Here is a 19,277-nt window from a genome sequence, read left to right on the forward strand (position 1 = left end):
ATCTAGAGATAAATATATTAGGGAGTAAATAGTGAGCTAGAGATACCCAGATACATTGGAGAGATAAATAGATGGTGATATATATACATACATATACCACACCATATATGTATCCATATATATCATTCCAGAGATAAATAGTGGGGATCTATCTATATCAATATATATATATATATGTAATAATACATGTATTATATATATTAGAGAACAAATAGATAGTGATCTGAGATAGTTATATTAGGTAAATAGTGAGCTAGAGATACCCAGATAGATATATTAGAGAGATAAACAGAGGGTGATCTATATATCTATCTATCTATATATATATATAGGTATATATATATATATATGTATTATATATGTTAGAGAGATAAATAGATGGGGATCTATCTATATCAATATATATATATATATGTATGTATTATATATATTAGAGAGATAAATAGATGGTGATATATATATATATGTATGTATTATATATATTAGAGAGATAAATAGATGGTGATCTAGAGATAGATATATTAGGGAGTAAATAGTAAGCTAGAGATACCCAGATAGATATATTAGAGACATAAACAGAGATGATCTATATCTATCATATATATATATATAGGTATATATATATATATGTATTATATATGTTAGAGAGATAAATAGATGGGGATCTATCTATATCAATATATATATATATATATATATGTATGTATTATATATATTAGAGAGATAAATAGAAGGTGATCTAGAGATAGATGTATTAGGGGAGTAAATGATGAGCTAGAATGCCAGATAGATATATTAGAGATAAACGAAGGGTGATCTATATATTTATCTATATATATATGCATTATATATATTAGGAATAAATACATGAGGATCTAGAATAAATATATTAGGGGGAGTAAATAGTGAGCTACAGATACGAAGATAGACACATTAGAGAGATAAATAGATGGTGATCTATCTATCTATCCATATATATATGTATATATATATGTATTATATATATTAGAGAGATAAACAGATGATGATCTAAAGATAGATATATTAGAGAGTAAATAGTGAGCTAGAGATACCAAGATAGGTACATCAGAGAGACTATATATATATTATATATTCCAGAGTTAAACAGATGGGGATTTAGAGATAGATATATTAGAGACTAAATAGTGAGCTAGAGATACCCAGATACATTAGAGAGATAAATAGATGGTGATATATATATATATATATATATATATATATATATATTATATATGTTAGATAAATAGATGGGGATCTATCTATCTATATATATATATGTATATACGTATTATATATATTAGAGAGATAAAGAGATGGTGATCTAGAGATAGATATATTAGGGAGTAAATAGTGAGCTACAGATACCCAGATAGATAGATTAGAGAGATAAACAGAGGGTGATCTATATATCTATCTATCTATATATATGTATATATCTGCCACATATATATGCTTTCTCATATATTATATATATTAAGAGATAAGCAAGATGAGGATCTGGTATAGACATGCAACAGAGTAAAAATGATACAAAGATACATTAAGAGATAAATAGATAGTGATCTATATCTATATATATATATATGCATTATATATATTAGAGATAAACCATGAGGGATCTAGAGATAAATATATTGGGGGTAAATGTTGAGCTAGAATGCAGATACATTGGAGAGATAAATAGATGGTGATATATATATATATATATATATATGTATTATATATGTTAGAGAGATAAATAGATGGGGATCTATCTATATCAATATATATATATATGTATGTGTGCCTGCAAATAGATAGTGATCTAGAGATGGTTATATTAGGAGTAAATAGTGAGCTAGAGATACCCGAATAGATATATTAGAGAGATAAACAGAGGGGTGATCTATATAATATCTATCTATATATATATATATAGGTATATATATATATATATGTATTATGTTAGGAATAATAGATGGGGATCTATCTATATCAATATATAGAATATATATATGTATGTATTATATATATTAGAGAGATAAATAGATGGTGATATATATATATATGTATGTATTATATATATTAGAGATAAATAGATCTAGAATAGTTATATTGAGGGTAAATAGTGAGCTAGAATGCCCGAATGAATTATGATAGAGAGATAAACAGAGGGTGATCTATATATCTATCTATATATATATATATAGGTATATATATATATATATGTATTATATATGTTAGAGAGATAAATAGATGGGGATCTATCTATATCAATATATATATATATATATATATGTATGTATTATTGAATAATAGAAGGTGATCTAGAGATAGATGTATTAGGGAGTAAATAGTGAGCTAGAGATACCCAGATAGATATATTAGAGAGATAAACGAAGGGTGATCTATATATTTATCTATATATATATATGCATTATATATATTAGAGAGATAAATACATGGGGATCTAGAGATAAATATATTAGGGAGTAAATAGTGAGCTAGAGATACCAAGATAGACACATTAGAGAGATAAATAGATGGTGATCTATCTATCTATCCATATATATATGTATATATATATATGTATTATATATATTAGAGAGATAAACAGATGATGATCTAAAGATAGATATATTAGAGAGTAAATAGTGAGCTAGAGATACCAAGATAGGTACATCAGAGAGATAAACAGAGGGTGATCTATATATCTATATATATATTATATATTACACAGTTAAACAGATGAGGTCAGGAGACGAATATATTTAGAGACTACATAGTGAGCTAGAGATATCCAGATAAATTAGAGAGATAAATAGATGGTGATCTAGTGATAGATATATTAGGGAGTAAATAGTGAGCTAGAGATACCCAAGATAGACACATTAGAGAGATAAATAGATGGTGATCTAGAGATAGATATATTAGGGAGTAAATAGTGAGCTAGAGATACCCAGATAGATACATTAGAGAGATAAACAGAGGGTGATCTATATATCTATATATCTATATATTATATATTCCAGAGTTAAACAGATGGGGATTTAGAGATAGATATATTAGAGAGTAAATAGTGAGCTAGAGATACCCAGATAGATACATTAGAGAGATAAACAGAGGGTGATCTATCTATCTATCTATATATATATATATATATATATATGTATTATATATATTAGAGAGATAAATAGATGGGGATCTAGAGATAGACATGCAGGAGAGTAAATAGTGAGCTAGGGACACAGATAGATACATTAGAGAGGTAAATAGATAGGGATCTATATATATGTATGCATTATATATATTAGAGAGATAAACACATGGGGATCTAGAGATAGATATATTAGGGAGTAAATAGTGAGCTAGAGATACCAAGATAGACACATTAGAGAGATAAATAGATGGTGATCTATCTATGTATCTATATATATATGTATATATATATGTATTATATATATTAGAGAGATAAACAGATGATGACCTAAGATAGATACATTAGAGAGATAAACAGAGGGTGATCTATATATCTATCTATATATATATATATGTATATATATATATATATATGTATTATATATATTAGAGAGATGAATAAATGTTGATCTAGAGATAGATATATTAGAGACTAAATAGTGAGCTAGAGATACCCAGATACATTAGAGAGATAAATAGATGGTGATATATATATATATATATATATATATATATATATATATGTATTATATATATTAGAGAGATAAATAGATGGTGATCTAGGGATAGATATATTAGGGAGTAAATAGTGAGCTAGAGATACCCAGATAGATATATTAGGGAGATAAACAGATGGTGATCTCTCTCTCTCTCTCTCTTTTATATATATATATATATATATATATATACATATATATTAGAGAGATAAATAGATGGGGATCTAGAGATAGACATGCAAGAGAGTAAATAGTGAGCTAGAGATACCCGGATAGATACATTAGAGAGATAAATAGATGGGGATCTAGAGATAGATCTATTAGAAAGTACATAGTGAGCTAGAGGTACCCAGATAGATTCATTTGAGAGATAAATAGATGGCAATCTAGAGATAGATATGTTAGAGAGTAAATAGTGAGCTAGAGATTTCTAGTTTTATTAGAGAGATAATCAGAGAGTGATCTATATATATTATATATATATTAGAGAGATAAATAGTGAGCTAGAGATACCCAGATAGATTCGTTAGAGAGATAAATCGATGGGGTTCTACAGATAGATATGTTATATATTATATATTAGAGAGATAAACAGATGGTAATCTAGAGATAGATCTATTAGGAAGTCAATAGTGAGCTAGAGATACCCAGATAGATACATTAGAGGGATAAAGAGATAGGGATGTAGAGATAGATATGTTAGAGAGTAAATAGTGAGCTAGAGATTCCCAGATAGATACATTCGAGAGATAAATAGATGGTGATCTAAAGATACATAGATAGATATAGTGGAGAGACACATGTATCCATATCCGTATCATTTATGTTTCTATATATCTTTTCTTTAACTATCCCCAATCACACAAAATGAAACATTACAGAAATTGGGAACATCAAGTTTTGTAGAGGAGAAGGTTGAAAACTGTTTGCACGTACTTGGAAAAATGCAATAGTATTCAAAAATGAAGCAAAAAAGCAACTTTTCATAAGAAATGATGAAAGGAATGGATTCTGGGAAAATCAGGACGCCTTGTGTGAACTGATACAGAATGAAGTAGAATGAGTATCATTTCTATTGAAAATTATTCTTGCACATGTTTAACATGTATAGATTACTTGCCATGTAGGGGAGTGTGTCGGGGGGAACAGGGGGACATTGGAACTGAAGGTTTTGTGAGGGTGTAAACATTATCCGGGCATTTGTTTTGAAAGGAAAAAGCTTCGGCACAGCCAGCTGGCCCAGTGGCTAGTGTCCTAGTTCTTTAGTCAGGAGGACCTGAGTTCAAATGTGACCTCAGACACTTAACACTTCCTACCTGGGTGACCCTGGCGAGCCATTTAACCCCCAATTGCCCCAGCAAACAATTAAATGAATAAAAATTAAGAAATATAATTTTAAAAAAAGTTTTAATAAAAAACTATTCTATGCAATCTGTGAACTACAATGCAAATTATTCTCTGTAATTCCAGTATAATTCATAATTTATACAGTGCACAAGGAAGTTTTCCCGAAAGACTCCTGCATCAGTGCAAAACACCAGAAGTCCCTGGAAGAGCATGGGCCAAGTGGCCCACTAGCTTCCTGGCAGAAAGCTGAGACTCAGCTGCATGGGGCACCCCAACACAGTCTGCAGTGCGGGGTGGGGGGAAGAGGGGGGTGGGGGCAGGGGGGGCTTGGCTATATTTTCTTTATTTTCAAAGGCCTTTTTTGTGGTGGGGATGGTGGGGACGGGGAAGGCAGGGAGGGATGGAGTGGGTGAGCATGTGACTCTCCCAAGACAGAAAAGAAATAAAAAGGAGCCCAAACGAAGGGACTTTTCAGAGGAAGGTTCTGAAGAAGTAGCAGACAAGCAAGACCGGGGTTCGTTTGCTCTACAGTCCTAAAAGAATATCTGTCCCACACAAAAGAAAGAAAAGCGGCAGCAGGCTTTCCCGATGGGTCCAGAAGTGTCGCCCTCGCTTTTCTGTATGGGAAAGTTTGTGTTTGTCAAGGTCACCAGCAAAAGAAACTGTTGGAAAAGGGGAGACAGAGACACGAGACTGAGAGATGTCGGGTCCTGCCTGGGAGATAAGGGGAAGGGAAGGGAGGGAGGGAGGGAGGAGAAGGGAGGAGGGCAGGCGCAGGGTAGGAGGGAGGGGTGGGGCAGCTGAGCCTTGGAGGATGCAATAAGAGGCAGTTGCTGCACTTGCAGTTGCTCTGTGGCTCTCCCGGCGGGCAGACGGGCGGCTTACCTGTTCCCAGCAGCCAGGCGCCTCTTGCTCATCCTCTGAACCCAATCTTCCTGGGATTCCCAAATGGACCGAGGTAAATGGGGATGGGGGAGGGCACCTTCGGGGACTGAGCCCCGCGGGGGACTCCGGGGTCCCACTGTATGGTGGGGGGACTTGGGCAGGAAGGGTCCCGAGCAGCCCCGGCCACTTCAGGGGTTGGGAGGCTTCACACGCTCAGCTGCTTCTGGGAGAATTCCCAGGGGGCACTTTGCTTGCGCTCACTAAGTCAGAGCTGGAACTCAGGGCCTTTAGAGAGAGCTCGGCAGGGCATGAGGGGCAGGGCATGAGGAGCAGCCCGAGCCAAGGAAGCGTTCTTAAGAAGAGCGAGAACTTAGGGGGCGCAGCTTGTGGTGGATTTTGTAGAAACTTCATTTGAGAGAGAGGGGAAGGGAGGGTTAAAGAGAGGGGGTCACCGAGGCTCAGTGTTAGCCACAAGGCCGGCAGGGTCCATCCCCTCCAGCTTGTGCGTTTTACAGAAGGGGGGGAGGGACAAGGAGGAGAAGGGAACCCACTACGTGCTTCACTGTGCCAACTTCCATTCCTTTGACTAGGATGAGGAAGCGAGTCCGCACCATGGACAGCACTTGGGACCACAAGCTCTTAAGAGTTCAAATCGAGGCCTTTTAAAAATCCAGCCTAATTCTCACCTGCCCCCAAAGAGGGGGAAACTGAGGTAACAGCAGGAGACATGCGGGAGGCTGATGCCCTGCAAGGGTCAAGCTGATTCAGCATCGCCAAATGGCAGAGCTGGGAATTTGGGCCAGAGAGCAAAGTCATGCCCTAATCCCATGTTACCAAAGGGAGACTGAGGCCCCAACTGAGGAAGTCACTTAGAATCCCAAGCCCTGTGAGCTTTTAGAGCCCTCCCCGGGGCACCAGCCAGCCAGAATCCTTGTATTCTTTGGATTGGAACTCAGTGTCCTCAAGTGATTTCCCTGGAGTGAATAGAATGGACAGGAGGGGGAACACTTGGGATGGGACAATGGCTGTTGTACTGATGGCCCTTCTGGGCCTCTCCCCCAACTCTCCTCCCCCGCCTTTTGTCTATGGTCCCTTCACCTTCTGTTCTTTCTCCTTAATCTTTGCCCTGTGTCCAATAACAATAGCTGACCTTTCTGTGCTGCTTACTGGGTGCAGTATCTCATTCCATCCTCCCAGCAACCCTGGGAGGTAGCGGCTTCTCATCAGCCCCATTTTACAGATGAGAAAACTGAGACAAACCAAGGTTATGTGACTTGGCCAAGTTGTCCTAGACCACATTTGAATTCAAACCGGCATGACGCCGGGCCTAGCCCTCCTATTGAGCCCCTAGATGCCTCCTAGGAAAACTGGGATAAGTCACTTGCCTGGGGGCTGCCAAGTGGCAAGTTTCTGAAATCACAGGGAACCCAGGTCTTGCTGATGCTAGACCCAGCCCTGTAGCCACAGAGCCACCGACTGCCCCGCATCCCTTCATCCCCTTTCCTGGACACAACTGAAAACCCCCATTCCTTTTCCTTCATTTTCCACACTAGCCTCATGGGAGTCTCGAGCTCAGGCTCTCCCTGGGGGAGGATGGGACTTAGAACAGCAACAGTGGCGCCCCGGGGCCCTCCCCGGGGCACCGGCAGGGTCTGGAGGGCCTTTGTACACAGCCGGAGGAACTGAGACCACGTTTGATGGTGGGCAGCGGGGAAGCACGGGGTCCTTGGGGGAGGTGGGCCCAGAACTAGGCCTGAGGCAGGAGGCTCAGGGGGGAGAACGGAGGGAGCCAGACTCAGCAGCCTGCAGCTAATAGGCCCGGAGAGGAACCTCCACTAGGGGAGCCACTGTGGGGCCACTGGCACCCAGACAAGGAAAAACCCCTCAGTCCCCCTAGTCTCCTTGCCAAGTTTGAGTAAATCCAGAGAAACGGCAGCATGGAGAGAGACACAGACAGAGAAACAGAGACAGAAAAGCAATGGAAGGACAGAGAGGAGGGGAAGGGAGGGGCGGGCAGAGACACAGAGACAGGAGCCCCCCTCAGGTGTAGCTCTAAGTTTAATGACGGGTGGGTGTCTTTTGCAGGTGGATACCTGGTTATTGTCATTGACCAAGAGACTCAGGACATAAGCTCTGCTTCAGTGAGACTTTGTGGGGAGCCTCCTGGTCACCACATAAAAGGGCCGGCAGAGCAGGGGAGCCACGCGGCCCCTCGGCCAACCCCTCCATGATTTTAATCCCTTCTCTGCCATACCTAGGGCTCAAAAGGATTCCATCCCATGCAGTTCCGAGGTCCTGAAGGCAAAAACCTGCACCCAGCAGGAGCCCGGGCCCCAGCTCAACCACGTGGGCCTGGGGCCACGGGCAAGGGCGATGGCCACCTGTTTGTTCCCTGCATTGTTGGGGGGGGGCATGTCTGTAATACTAATTCTAATTATTATCTATTATCAGGCAGTCCGTCCACTCACGCCAAAGCCGGTTCTGCTTCTAACAGCGGGGAGCCAAGTCAGTCACCCCAGGCACCCCGGAAGCAAAAGGCCGAACCCCAGACCATGAAGCAGGAGTTTGTGCACATCAAGCAGAAAGTGGACGCCCTGCTGGACCACCTGGAAAAGTTCATGAAAGAGCCAGATCACTTCCATGAGATGATGAAGGCCAAGGCCACACGGGAGGAGCCAGATAAGAAGAACCCAAAGAAACCCAAGAGTGGCAAGGAGACAGAGGCGAAGGAGGACAGCGCAGCCGCTGCAAACTACCCTTAGAGGGGCCAGCCTGGAGGAGGAGGACCCTGAAGATCCAGGGAAATGAGACCAGTGGGGAGGCTCTGGGAGGCAGCAACAACTGCCCGGGTCAACCATGTTGCCTGTGACCGCAGGGCCCCCTCCCCGAGCAAACCCCGCCAGGTCCTTCCCTTGGGATCGGAGCATGTGCTCCCCAATGTCCTCAATCCCAGCTTCTCCAGGCTCATTAGCTGCCCCCCCTCTACCCTTTACATTAAAATCTCGACCTTGAGGTCTCCTTCCTAAAGCTTTGCACAGCATATCATTAAAAAACAGCAGTTGGCATTGCACCTCTTGTTCTCTTGTCTGGTTTTTCCGAAGGGGGCTGGTGGGGAGGAAGGGAGGGGGGCGCTCAGGGGCACTGGCCATCTTGGGGGGAAAAGCAGCCAAGTTCCCTGGGGTCAGCTAAGATGAGGAGCACCAGCCTCAGTGGCTCAGAAGGGCTCCCACTCGGTCACCCGCGTCGCCCTGCCCCAGACCCTCTGGGTACAGCCCTGACCAGGGCAGGGATACGGGATCTCTGCTTCTAAGAGCCAGCATGGGGGGGGGGGCCTCGGCTTGGCCGAAGCACTCGCTGCCCGGAGCCAGGCGGGACCACCGGGGGCCTGCTCCTTTCACCAGGCTCCCCTTGCAGTCCAAGGCTCTGCCCCCCCACTTCTCCCCCTACCCAGAGCTGTCCCCCATGGCCCCTTTCACTGTGGGCCCCAGTCCAGCTCTCTGCCTCCTCCAGACCCACCAACACTTGTCTGGGGCCTTGCTTCTGGGAGCTTTCCCCACAAAGCCGTGGGAAGGGGAAAGCACTAAGGGCCTGGGACCATGAGGGCAGCAGGGGACTATGGGAGGTGGAGCAGGACCTAGGCCAGCAGCCCTGAGAAACGGCAAAAGCTCTGGGGCTCCTCCGAGTCTGGGGAGCCCTTGGCAGGGGTGTGGGCAAGTCAAGGCCACAAAGTCTCCCCTGGCACCCGCTTCCTGAAAACAGACACGGGGGCAGAGGCTCCCAGCTCTAAGGCTACTGGGTGAAAGCAAATGCAAATGATACTGTGTGGGGTGAGTGTATGTGTGTGTGTGTGTGAGAGATTGTGGACAAAGAATGTGCATAAGGAATAAAGGCACCTAGGTCTATGTGACAGTGTATGTGTGTGTCTAAGGGAATGTCTGCAGAGAATGTAGACAGGAAATACTTATAGGCCCCAGTGTGAGGGTGTGTGTGTCTCTGTGATTGTGCATTTGTGTGTAAGTGTGGGTGTGGGTGTCTAAGGGAATAACCAGAGAAAATGGTTAGAGGGAATATGTATAGGTCCGGTGAGTGTGTGTGTGTTTATGTCACTGGGTATTTGTGTCTATGAGAATGGGGATTTGTTTATGGGATTATGTATACAGGATACTTTTAGGTAACTGTATGTGTCTATGTGAATGTGTATTTGGATCTATTTTAATGTATATTTGTGTGTGTGATTGTGCACAGAGAACATCTATAGGCACCTGTGTGTCTCTATTTAAATATATTTTTGTGTATGTGATTGTACAGAGAGAATATCTACAGGCACCTTTGTGTGTGTGTATTTAATTGTGTTTTTCTGCGTGTGATTGAGCACAGAGAATACCTTATAGGTACCTGTGTGTCTCTAGGAGAATGGGCATGTGTGAGTGTGTTTGTGTGTCTGTGCGAATGTGTGCAGATCACTTGGTATCTACGTGTGCAATAAAAACTTTCCCTTCCATGGCAGCCACATGCTCCAAGTTCTGCTGATTCTGAATTAAAGAGCCTGGTGCCCATGGTTTGGGGTCTGTGGGGCCATTTGTGGGCTCTCTCCGGGCTGCTTCAGTCCTGGAACCGTGGCTGACCCGTCTGGGGCTGGGGCTGGGGTACTGAGGAGGAGATCCTGGGGATGGTTGGAGGCAGAAGGAAGGGAGACTGAAAGGGGAGGCCTGAGAGGTGGCTGAGCAAGTGGGGGAGACCTGTTGGCAGATATGGGAAAGGGGGCCCTGGAGGGGAAGGGGGTACATGTTCTGCTTGGCCCAAAACAGGCCTCGGTGCGGGGTCTCCATGGGCCAGAAGCAGAGGTGGTAGGCTCTCCCATGTGAGGATGCTATTGAAGTTGCTGAGAGTGTTTGTTTTAGGGGAGAAAAGATTTGGGGTGTGGAAGGATGTGGGGGACAAGATATCTGTGTTTCCATAGAGGAGGGGCTGTCTCTGGCAAGAGAGGTCAGCCTTTTTGTATTTGGCCTCCAGAGGGAGAAAGGAACCCAGTCAAAAAAAGTCACCAATAACAAATATTATTCTCAAATCCCCTTGATTATCTTGGGACATAGGAGAGGGATGCTCTCTTTTTCTCTTTGTTTCTTTTCTTTTATTTGAGAAGTGATTAGGGTTAAGTGATTTGCCCAGAGTCACATAGTTATTAAGTGTCTGAGGTCACCTTTGAACTCAGGTTCTGAGTCTATGTTTGCCGGTACCAGTACCAGTACCGGAACGGTATAACTGGCCCAAGAGGAGTTCTAATGGGGACGCCATTTGCGGAAATGTTGTCAAGAGTTTCTGTCTATGACAGCAGCAGTTTTTTTCCCTCCACTGCTCCCCCCTCCCATCTAGGAAGTAATGTACAGAAAAGTATGGAAGGTTCTAGAAGGAAATTGTCAAGGTCGTGGTTGGGTTACTGTTTGGAAGACCCACTAGGAGGCAGCTGCATTTCCTGTTGGACACTCTTTCGGTTGCGGCTGAGGACAAGACAGGAGCTTCGAGCGAGGCTCCTCAGAGGCCTTAGTTGAGTGGGGCGCCATGGGGGATCCAATCCCCATGGATGAAGTGGGGGATGGTGAGGAAGAAGAAACACTTGAGGAAGGCTACGGGTGGACCTGCTTCTGTAACTCCTGCCCCCCACCAAGAAGATGGTGCACTTTCACTGAGGAGAACGAAGACGACTCTTCCAACCTAGAAGTCCAAGAAGAGGGGCCTGTTGATATCGAGTCATCTTCCGACTATGAATTTCTAGCCAGGGAGTCACCAACTGAGGAATCAGAAGTTCAAGGTAAAAGGATGTGGGAGAAAAGCTGAAGGGTGGTGGGATGGCTTGGGGCAAGATGGGGGTGTTACTTCAGCTCATTCTGGGTGAACAAGTAAATGTACTTTGGGAATTGATTTTCTAAACATTTTCCTTCCTCTAAAACATTCTGATGTAACCAGAAAAAAAAGGAAAAGGGAAAAGACGTTTAAAGTAAGCCTGGAAACAAAATTTCTGGAAATTTCTTTCACAGCTCTGTGATTCTGGCCTCCATTTTCAGGACAGACAAGTACCACAGGCTGTCTAGGCCCAAAATGGCTGCCCACAGGCCTGTACAGTCTCATGGTTGCCTCCCTCTAGGCCCCAAATAGCTGGCAGCAGGCCAGTCATAGGCCCATCCAGTCTCATGACTGAGACAATTCTAGCTATTCCTTACAAGTGTGCATTTTAATGACTAAAAATACCCCCCAAAAAGCCAAGGACAGAATTATAATGTTGATGTTGGGAAGGAAACTTAGGAAGGCACCCAAGTTTGAAGTTTCCATAAAGAGATAAGAAAAGCAAGGAGCACCGGATGAAGTAAATTCATGCCAAAAAAGATGATTAAACAAGGACTCTTGACCTTTTAAGAGGCAGAGTGGGTGTTAAGGAACAGAGGAATTGGGGGAAGAACTAAGGGAGGGGCAGTTAAGGGGGGGCAGAATGAAATAAGGTAATCATTCATGACTAACCTGGAACTCACAAACCTAAAAAGAAACCTCTTGTAGTTAATCTGTATTTCATTATAATTCCTTTTCCTTGTAAGCATGTGTATTCTATTTGACATTTAAAAAATCTTTCTTCGGAGCCACTTCTGGGCTCCCCTACTGTGCCCAATTTTTCCACAAACATTTGTATTCTGTTTTAAATTTTAAAAATCTTTATTCTGACTAAAATGTCTACAACTTTTTGTATTTTATTTTACATTGTAAAATTTTTATTCTGAGCCATTTCTGGACTTTCCTACTCTGCCAAAAATTGCTACAATCATTTGTATTCTATTTTATTTTTATAAAATGTTTATTCTGAGTTTTTTCTAGGTTCCCGTAGTTGGCCAAAAATTGCTACAATCATTTGTATTCTATTTTATTTTTATAAAATGTTTATTCTGAGTTTTTTCTAGGTTCCCGTAGTTGGCCAAAAATTGCTACAAGCATTTGTATTCTATTTTATTTTTTAAAAATGTTTGTTCTGGGTCTTTTCTAGGCTCCCCTAGTCTGCCAAAAATTGCTACAAGTATTGGCCTTTTAGTTTAATTTTAAAAATCTTTATTCTAAATCATTGGTGGACTCCCCTACTGTGCCCAAAATTTCCACAAACATTTGTATTCTGTTTTAAATTTTAAAAATCTTTATTCTGACCAAAATTTCTGCAACCTTTTGTCTTCTATTTTACATTTTAAAAGTTTTTATTCTGAGCCATTTCTGGGCTCCCATAGTCTACCAAAAATTGCTACAAGGATTAGTATTCTATTTTACATTAAAAAAAAAACAACTTTTATTCTGAGCCATTTGTGGACTCCCCTATTCTGCCCAAGATTTCTACAAGCATTTGTATTCTATTTTACATTTTACACATCTTTAATTTAAGGCCTTTATGGACTCGTCTAGACTACCCAAAATTTCTACAATCATTTCTGTTTTATGATTTCCAACATCTCTATTCTGAGCCATATCTGGGATCCCCCAGACAACCCCAAATTTCTACAAGCATTTTTATTCTATTTTCCATTTAAAAAATCTTTTTTCTAAGGTCTTTCTGGACTCTCCTAGTGTGCCTAAAATTTCTACAAACTTTGTTATCTTATTTTGCATTTCAAAAATCTTTATTCTGTGGGGCAGCTAGGTGGCTCAATGGCTAGAGAACCAGCCCTGAAGTCAGGACTTCCTGAGTTCAAATCAGGCCTCAGACACATAACACTCTAGCTGTGTGATCCTGGGCAAGTCACTTGACTCCAATTACCCCAGCAAAAATAAATAAGTAAGTAAGTAAATAAATAAAACACAAATCTTTCTACTGAGTCATTTCTGGGCCCCCCTAGTCTACCTAAAATTGATGCAAGCTTTGTTATTGTCTTTTACATTTTAAAAATCTTTATTTTAAACCATGTGTGCTCTCACCTAGATACCCCAAATTTCTACAAGCATTTGTATTGTCTTTTACATTTTACAACTCTTTATTCTAGGGCCTTTCTGGGCTTTTCTAGTCTGGCCAAAATTTCTAGGAGGATTTGAATTCTATTGCACATTTTAAAAATCCTTCATCTGTGGCCTTTCTGTGCCCCCTCTTTGCCCCCAATTTTTGCAAGCATTTATATCCTATTTTATACTGTAAAAATCTTCATTCTGAGACATTTCTGGGCTCCCTGAGATTGGCAAAATTTCTACAAGCTTTGGGAGTTTATTTTATACTTTAACAGTCTTTGTTCTAAGGCTTTTCTGGACTCCCCTAGTGTGCCCAAAATTAATGCAAGCTTTGCTTTTTTATTTTACATTAAAAAAATCTGTATTCTGAGCTCTTTCTAGACTCCCCTAGTGTGCCCAAAATTTCACCAAGCATTTGCATTCTATTTGACATTTTAAAAATCTTTCTTCTAAGACCTTTCTGGGCTCCCCTAGTGTGCCCAAATGTTCAGCAAGCATTTGTATTCGATTTGACATTTTAAAAATCTCAATTCTGAGCCATATCTGGGCTCCTGAGATTGGCAAAATTTCTACAAGCATTGGGATTTTATTTTATATTTTAAAAATCTTTCTTCTGAGCCATTTCTGGGCCCCCCTAGTCTACCCAAAATTAATACAAGCTTTCTTATTTTATTTTCCATTTAAAAAATCTTTATTCTGAGCTCTTTCTGGACTCCCCTAATGAGCCCAAAATTTCTGCAAGCATTTGTATTCTAGTTTACATTTTACAAATCTTTATTCTGAAATCTTTCTAGACTGCCCTCATCTGCCCAAAATTTCTTTCTTCTGAGCCATTTCTGGGCTCCCCTAGTCTACCCAAAATTAATACAAGCTTTCTTATTTTATTTTCCATTTTAAAAATCTTTATTCTGTGTTCTTTCTGGCCTTCCTTAGTGTGCCCACAATTTCTCCAAGCATTTGTATTCTATTTGACATTTGAAAAATCTTTCTTCTGAGCCATTTCTGAGATCCCCTAGGCTGCCAAGTCTTTCTACAAGCATTTTTATTCTTTTCCATTTTACAAATCTTTAATCTGAGGCCTTTCTGGGCTCCCCGAGTGTACCCAAAATTTCTGCAAGCTTTTGTATTCGATCTATGTCATACTTTAAAAATCTTCATTCTGAGCCATTTTGGGGCTCCCCGAGATTGGCAAAATTTCTACAAGCATTGCCATTTTATTTCAAATTTTACAAAATCTCCATTCTGAGCCATGTCTGGCTTTCCCCTAGCTTGCCCACAATTTCTGCAAGCATTTGTATTCTATTTTACATTTTTACATTCTTTCTTCTGAGGCCTTTCTGGGTTTCCCTAGTCTGCCCAAAATTTCTACAATCATTTTTATTCTAGTTTACATTTCCAAAATCTTTATTCTGAGTCTGGCTCCCCCAGACTGCCCAAAATTGCTACCAGCATTTGTCCTCTATTTCACATTTTACAAATCTTTATTCTAAGGCCTTTCTGGGCCCCCTGTTGTGCCCAAAATGTTTACAAACTTCTGTATTCTGTTTTACATGGTAAAATTCTTTATTGAGCATTTCTGGACTTCTCTACACTGTTCAAAATTGCTACAAGGATTTGGATTCTCTTTTCCATTTTACCAATCTTTATTCTGAGGCCTTTCTGGGCTCCCTCAGACTGACCAACATTTCTACAATCATTTTTATTCTAGTTTACATTTCCAAAATCTCTTTTCTGAGCCACATCTGGGCTCCTCCAGACTGCCCAAAATTGCTACAGTCATTTGTTCTCTATTTTCCATTTTTAAAAACTTTGTTCTAAGGCATTTCTGGGCTCCCCTAGTCTGTCCAAAATTTCTACAAGCTTTGTTATTTTATTTTCCATTTTCAAAATCTTTATTCTGACCCCTTTTGTGGTCTCACCTAGACACCCCAAATTTCTACAAGCATTTGTATTCCCTTTTCCATTTTACAAACCTTTATTCTAAGGCCTTTTGGGGCTTTCCTAGTCTGCCCAAAATTTCTAGGAGCATTTGAATTCTATTGTATATTTTTAAAATCTTTCTTCTAAGGCCTTTCTGGGCTCTCCTACTGAGCTCAGAATTTCTGCAAGCATTTGTGTTCTATTTTCCAGTTCAAAAATCTTTATTCTGAGCCACATCTGGGCTCCTCTAGCCTAACATTTCTAGAAGCATTGGCATTTATTAATTATTACATTAATAAATACATTATTAAATGCATTTAAACATGTTTTTCTTCTGAGGGCTCCTGTAGACTGCCCCCCATTTCTACACTCCACACAGAAAAGGGAAAGGATTCCTCCTCCAAGGGTTCTGCCAAATTTCAAATAGAGTAGAGCCATTATTTTGGTTTGCTCCCTTTGGGCCCTGCTTGGGATTTCCCTGCCATAGGGAGCCCCAGGAGAAAGCACTATCCCATTTCCCATCTCTGGACAAGTATAACTAATGTATACATAGCTCTTATAAAAGTTAATTAAGCCTTACGATTTTTAGCGCACTTGACTGTCCCAGCAACCCCTGCAGAAAAGATCCTCATCGTTGCCATTTTGTAGATGAAGAAACAGGCCGAAATTCATTTTTCCTCAAGGTCACAGAGTCTCCTTCAAGATCCCGCAATTAGGAAGTATCAGGCAACTTGAATTGAGGCTCTTGGGACTATCGCATCCCGTCCCACGCTCCCTCGCTGCCTCCCTCAGTGGCTGCCTCATTTCCCTTGCCCCAAAATCTCACAAAATCATTTTGTTTCTAATTTGCCGCCTCTGAATATACCCCCCTCTCTCCTCTGGGCCTGGTACCTTCCGGTGCCCTCATCAAGCCGGAGATGCTACAGTAACTCCCTCCGCTCCCCTCCTCCATTGCGGAGTCATCCAAGTGTTGCTCCTAAAGTGCCGGCAGATCACGCCGCCATTTCATGACGGATTCCTAGCGTCTCCCTCCAAGGCGAACCCCCGGATTCCCTTGTTGAGACCTTCCATGTCCTTCCCACCTCCCCAACCTTATTACTCATCACCGTCCTGCTCTCACTCTGGCATGCCTCACGCTAACCAGTTTGCTGTTTCTTGCACACACCCTTCAGCCGACTGGCTCCGTGCTTGAGGCGCTCAGCCGCTTCACTTGCGCCTCGATTTCTCTAGAGCCCTTCTGCATCGAAGCATCTCCCAAGCGCCTTAGCTGCTAGGGGGCCCCTCCCTGAGTCTACCAGGCCTGGCTAAATCCTAGATAACCTTCCGTGCTGTCTCCGTCTCCGGTATATGAACAGCGGCTCTGGGGACGGGCAGTATTGGGCCCTTCACTTCATGTCTCCGGCACAGGCGGGGCACATAAAAGATACAAAGGTCATTGATTGATTGATTATTCTAAAAATCGTCGGATACGTATCAGCAAGACTTCTACAAAATGGTCAGAAGTTTGGCAGGGAGTAACGGTAGGATCTGAACCTAGACCTCTTCTTCCAAAGCCTGCCCTCGGCCTTTTCCCCCCTTTACCTAATTACCCAGGATTCCCCGGGTGACTTCATTAATAATCTTTATTTTGCCTTTTCTTTCCTTTCTTCTCTTCTTTTTCAGCTTCTGGGATAGTTTATCGAAACAAAAGAGCTTTATCATCATCTAGCAGTGAGCTGGAGGAGGGTCCTTCTGTCAAGTTAGTCAAGGTGAAGGCAGATGACCTGGCCAGCATGAAGGAGGAATTGGCCAGCATTAAGAACAACGTGGATGTCCTGCTGTCTTCTGTTGAGAAAATGGAGGGTGAGAAACCGCCACCCAAGAAAAGGGGAAGACCTCCAAAGAAGCAAGATGGCAAAACTACCAAGAAAACTGCAGCTACCAAGAAGAAAGCCAGAAAAGGTAGAGAAAATGGCCTGGGGTGGGTCGGGGGGAGTCTCCAAGAAGGGGACGAGCTCTCCCGGCTCCCAGTCTCGCCTCTGTCCCATACTTGGGAGAGGCCATCCCCGAACAAATCCCTTCTCTGGTTCATTGATTGCCTTTAACCAAGACTTGATTCACTTCCCTCCTAGTAGGCCAAGGGACTCACACCTTTGGATGTTTCCTAAAATCTTTACCTCTGGGCAGGTTTGCCTCAGTATGGTAAGAGCTCGGGTAAATAACATCTCTCTGGGCCAGTTCACTCCCGTGGAAAGTTTGGAAGGAAGTTGGACTCGATGGTTTCAAAAATCTCTTCCAGGTTCAATCCTTTAGACCCGGACCTGGGCCCAGGGAAATAAAAATGGATTCTGTACATCTGGGCGGCTCAATGAAAAAAGGTCTAGTGAACCTACACACCCTCCAGCTAGATTCATGTCAAGTCCTAATGGGAGGCCGGCCTCTGTTGTTTATTTTATTGACAGGCAAGGCTCAGAAGGCCAAGAAGGAACCAGCTACCAAGAAGGGGCGCCGGGGATCCGCCGCCAAAGCTGGCAAAGGGAAGAGCTCTCAGCCAAAGCAGACCAAAGGGAAGGCCATGAAGAAGGGCAGCGCCAAACCTCAGGAAGAGGATGACAAGAAGAAGGGCAAGAAGAGAGGCCGTCCTCCTGGCAAGAAAGCCACAACCACCAAGAAGGGAGTGGCTAGGCGGGTTGGCAGACCCCGCAAAAGCAGCTCTGACAAGGCTGCTTAGGAGGGGATCCCATGGCAGAGGAGGACACGGAAGCCTGAGGTCTACAGGGTTTGCTGAGGTGGCTCCAGGATACCGGAGGTACAGCCATCGTTGAGAGGCTTGAGCACAGCAGAAACACCAGAAAAAAAATGCTCCCTGCTGGCCTCCCGGGTCTACCAGGACCCGTGTCCTAGAGCCATTCTCCCCAGGCCCTGTCCCTCAGTGTCTTCCAGCACAGGCTCACTAGTGTCCTCAATATGGATCTCTCCAAGTACCCTTATTCAGCCCAGTCACACAGGTGGTCTATTCCCCCCTCTCCAAATTTGGCTAAGACCACCAACATTTTCTGCATTATTTAAAAAAGTATAGTGTGACTTCAAAATAAATATTATTCCTTCTGCACTTCTGTGTTTCGGTTTGGTTTTTTAAGGCGGCTGCTGAGAGGCGGGTAGGAGAAGGAAACCCGGGAGATGGGGAAAATCTCTGGCCCTCGGCCTCGGTACGGGAGCGTGGCGGGGAGCCCCACGGTCCAGATAAGACAAGGGAGCAGGGACAGGCCCGGAGGCTGCCCACCTCCCGGTCGGGCCTCCCATGCGAGGCTCCCAGAAATCCATGAACGTTCATTAAACACTGAGTGTCAGGTGCAAGAGCCGGGGATTCAAAAAGAGGCAAAAGACGACTCTTGCTCCCAAGGACTTAGGCCCTAAGGGGGAGATAACATGCCAGCCAATAGCTGGATGAAGCCGGTTCTACAGGGAGAAATGGGAAACACAAAC

General features: G+C 42.6%; 1 protein-coding gene across 2 annotated transcripts; it reads left to right on the forward strand.

The window, feature by feature from the left end:
- The first annotated feature begins 11,391 nt into the window (after nt 1-11,391).
- Nucleotides 11,392-18,897, forward strand: LOC100921474 (cylicin-2-like). Of its 2 annotated transcripts, none has more exons than XM_003775072.4 (3): nt 11,392-11,736; nt 17,475-17,753; nt 18,254-18,897. In XM_003775072.4, the coding sequence occupies exons 1-3, from the start codon at nt 11,487-11,489 to the stop codon at nt 18,520-18,522; spliced, it is 798 nt and encodes a 265-aa protein (XP_003775120.3). In that variant the 5' UTR covers nt 11,392-11,486; the 3' UTR covers nt 18,523-18,897. The 2 variants fall into 2 exon arrangements, with proteins under 2 accessions (XP_003775120.3, XP_031800536.1); XM_031944676.1 differs by lacking the exon at nt 11,392-11,736 and adding an exon at nt 16,848-17,332.
- Nucleotides 18,898-19,277: the final 380 nt, after the last annotated feature.

The sequence above is a fragment of the Sarcophilus harrisii genome, chromosome X (assembly GCF_902635505.1).
Source record: "Sarcophilus harrisii chromosome X, mSarHar1.11, whole genome shotgun sequence".
NCBI classification, from domain to species: domain Eukaryota; kingdom Metazoa; phylum Chordata; class Mammalia; order Dasyuromorphia; family Dasyuridae; genus Sarcophilus; species Sarcophilus harrisii.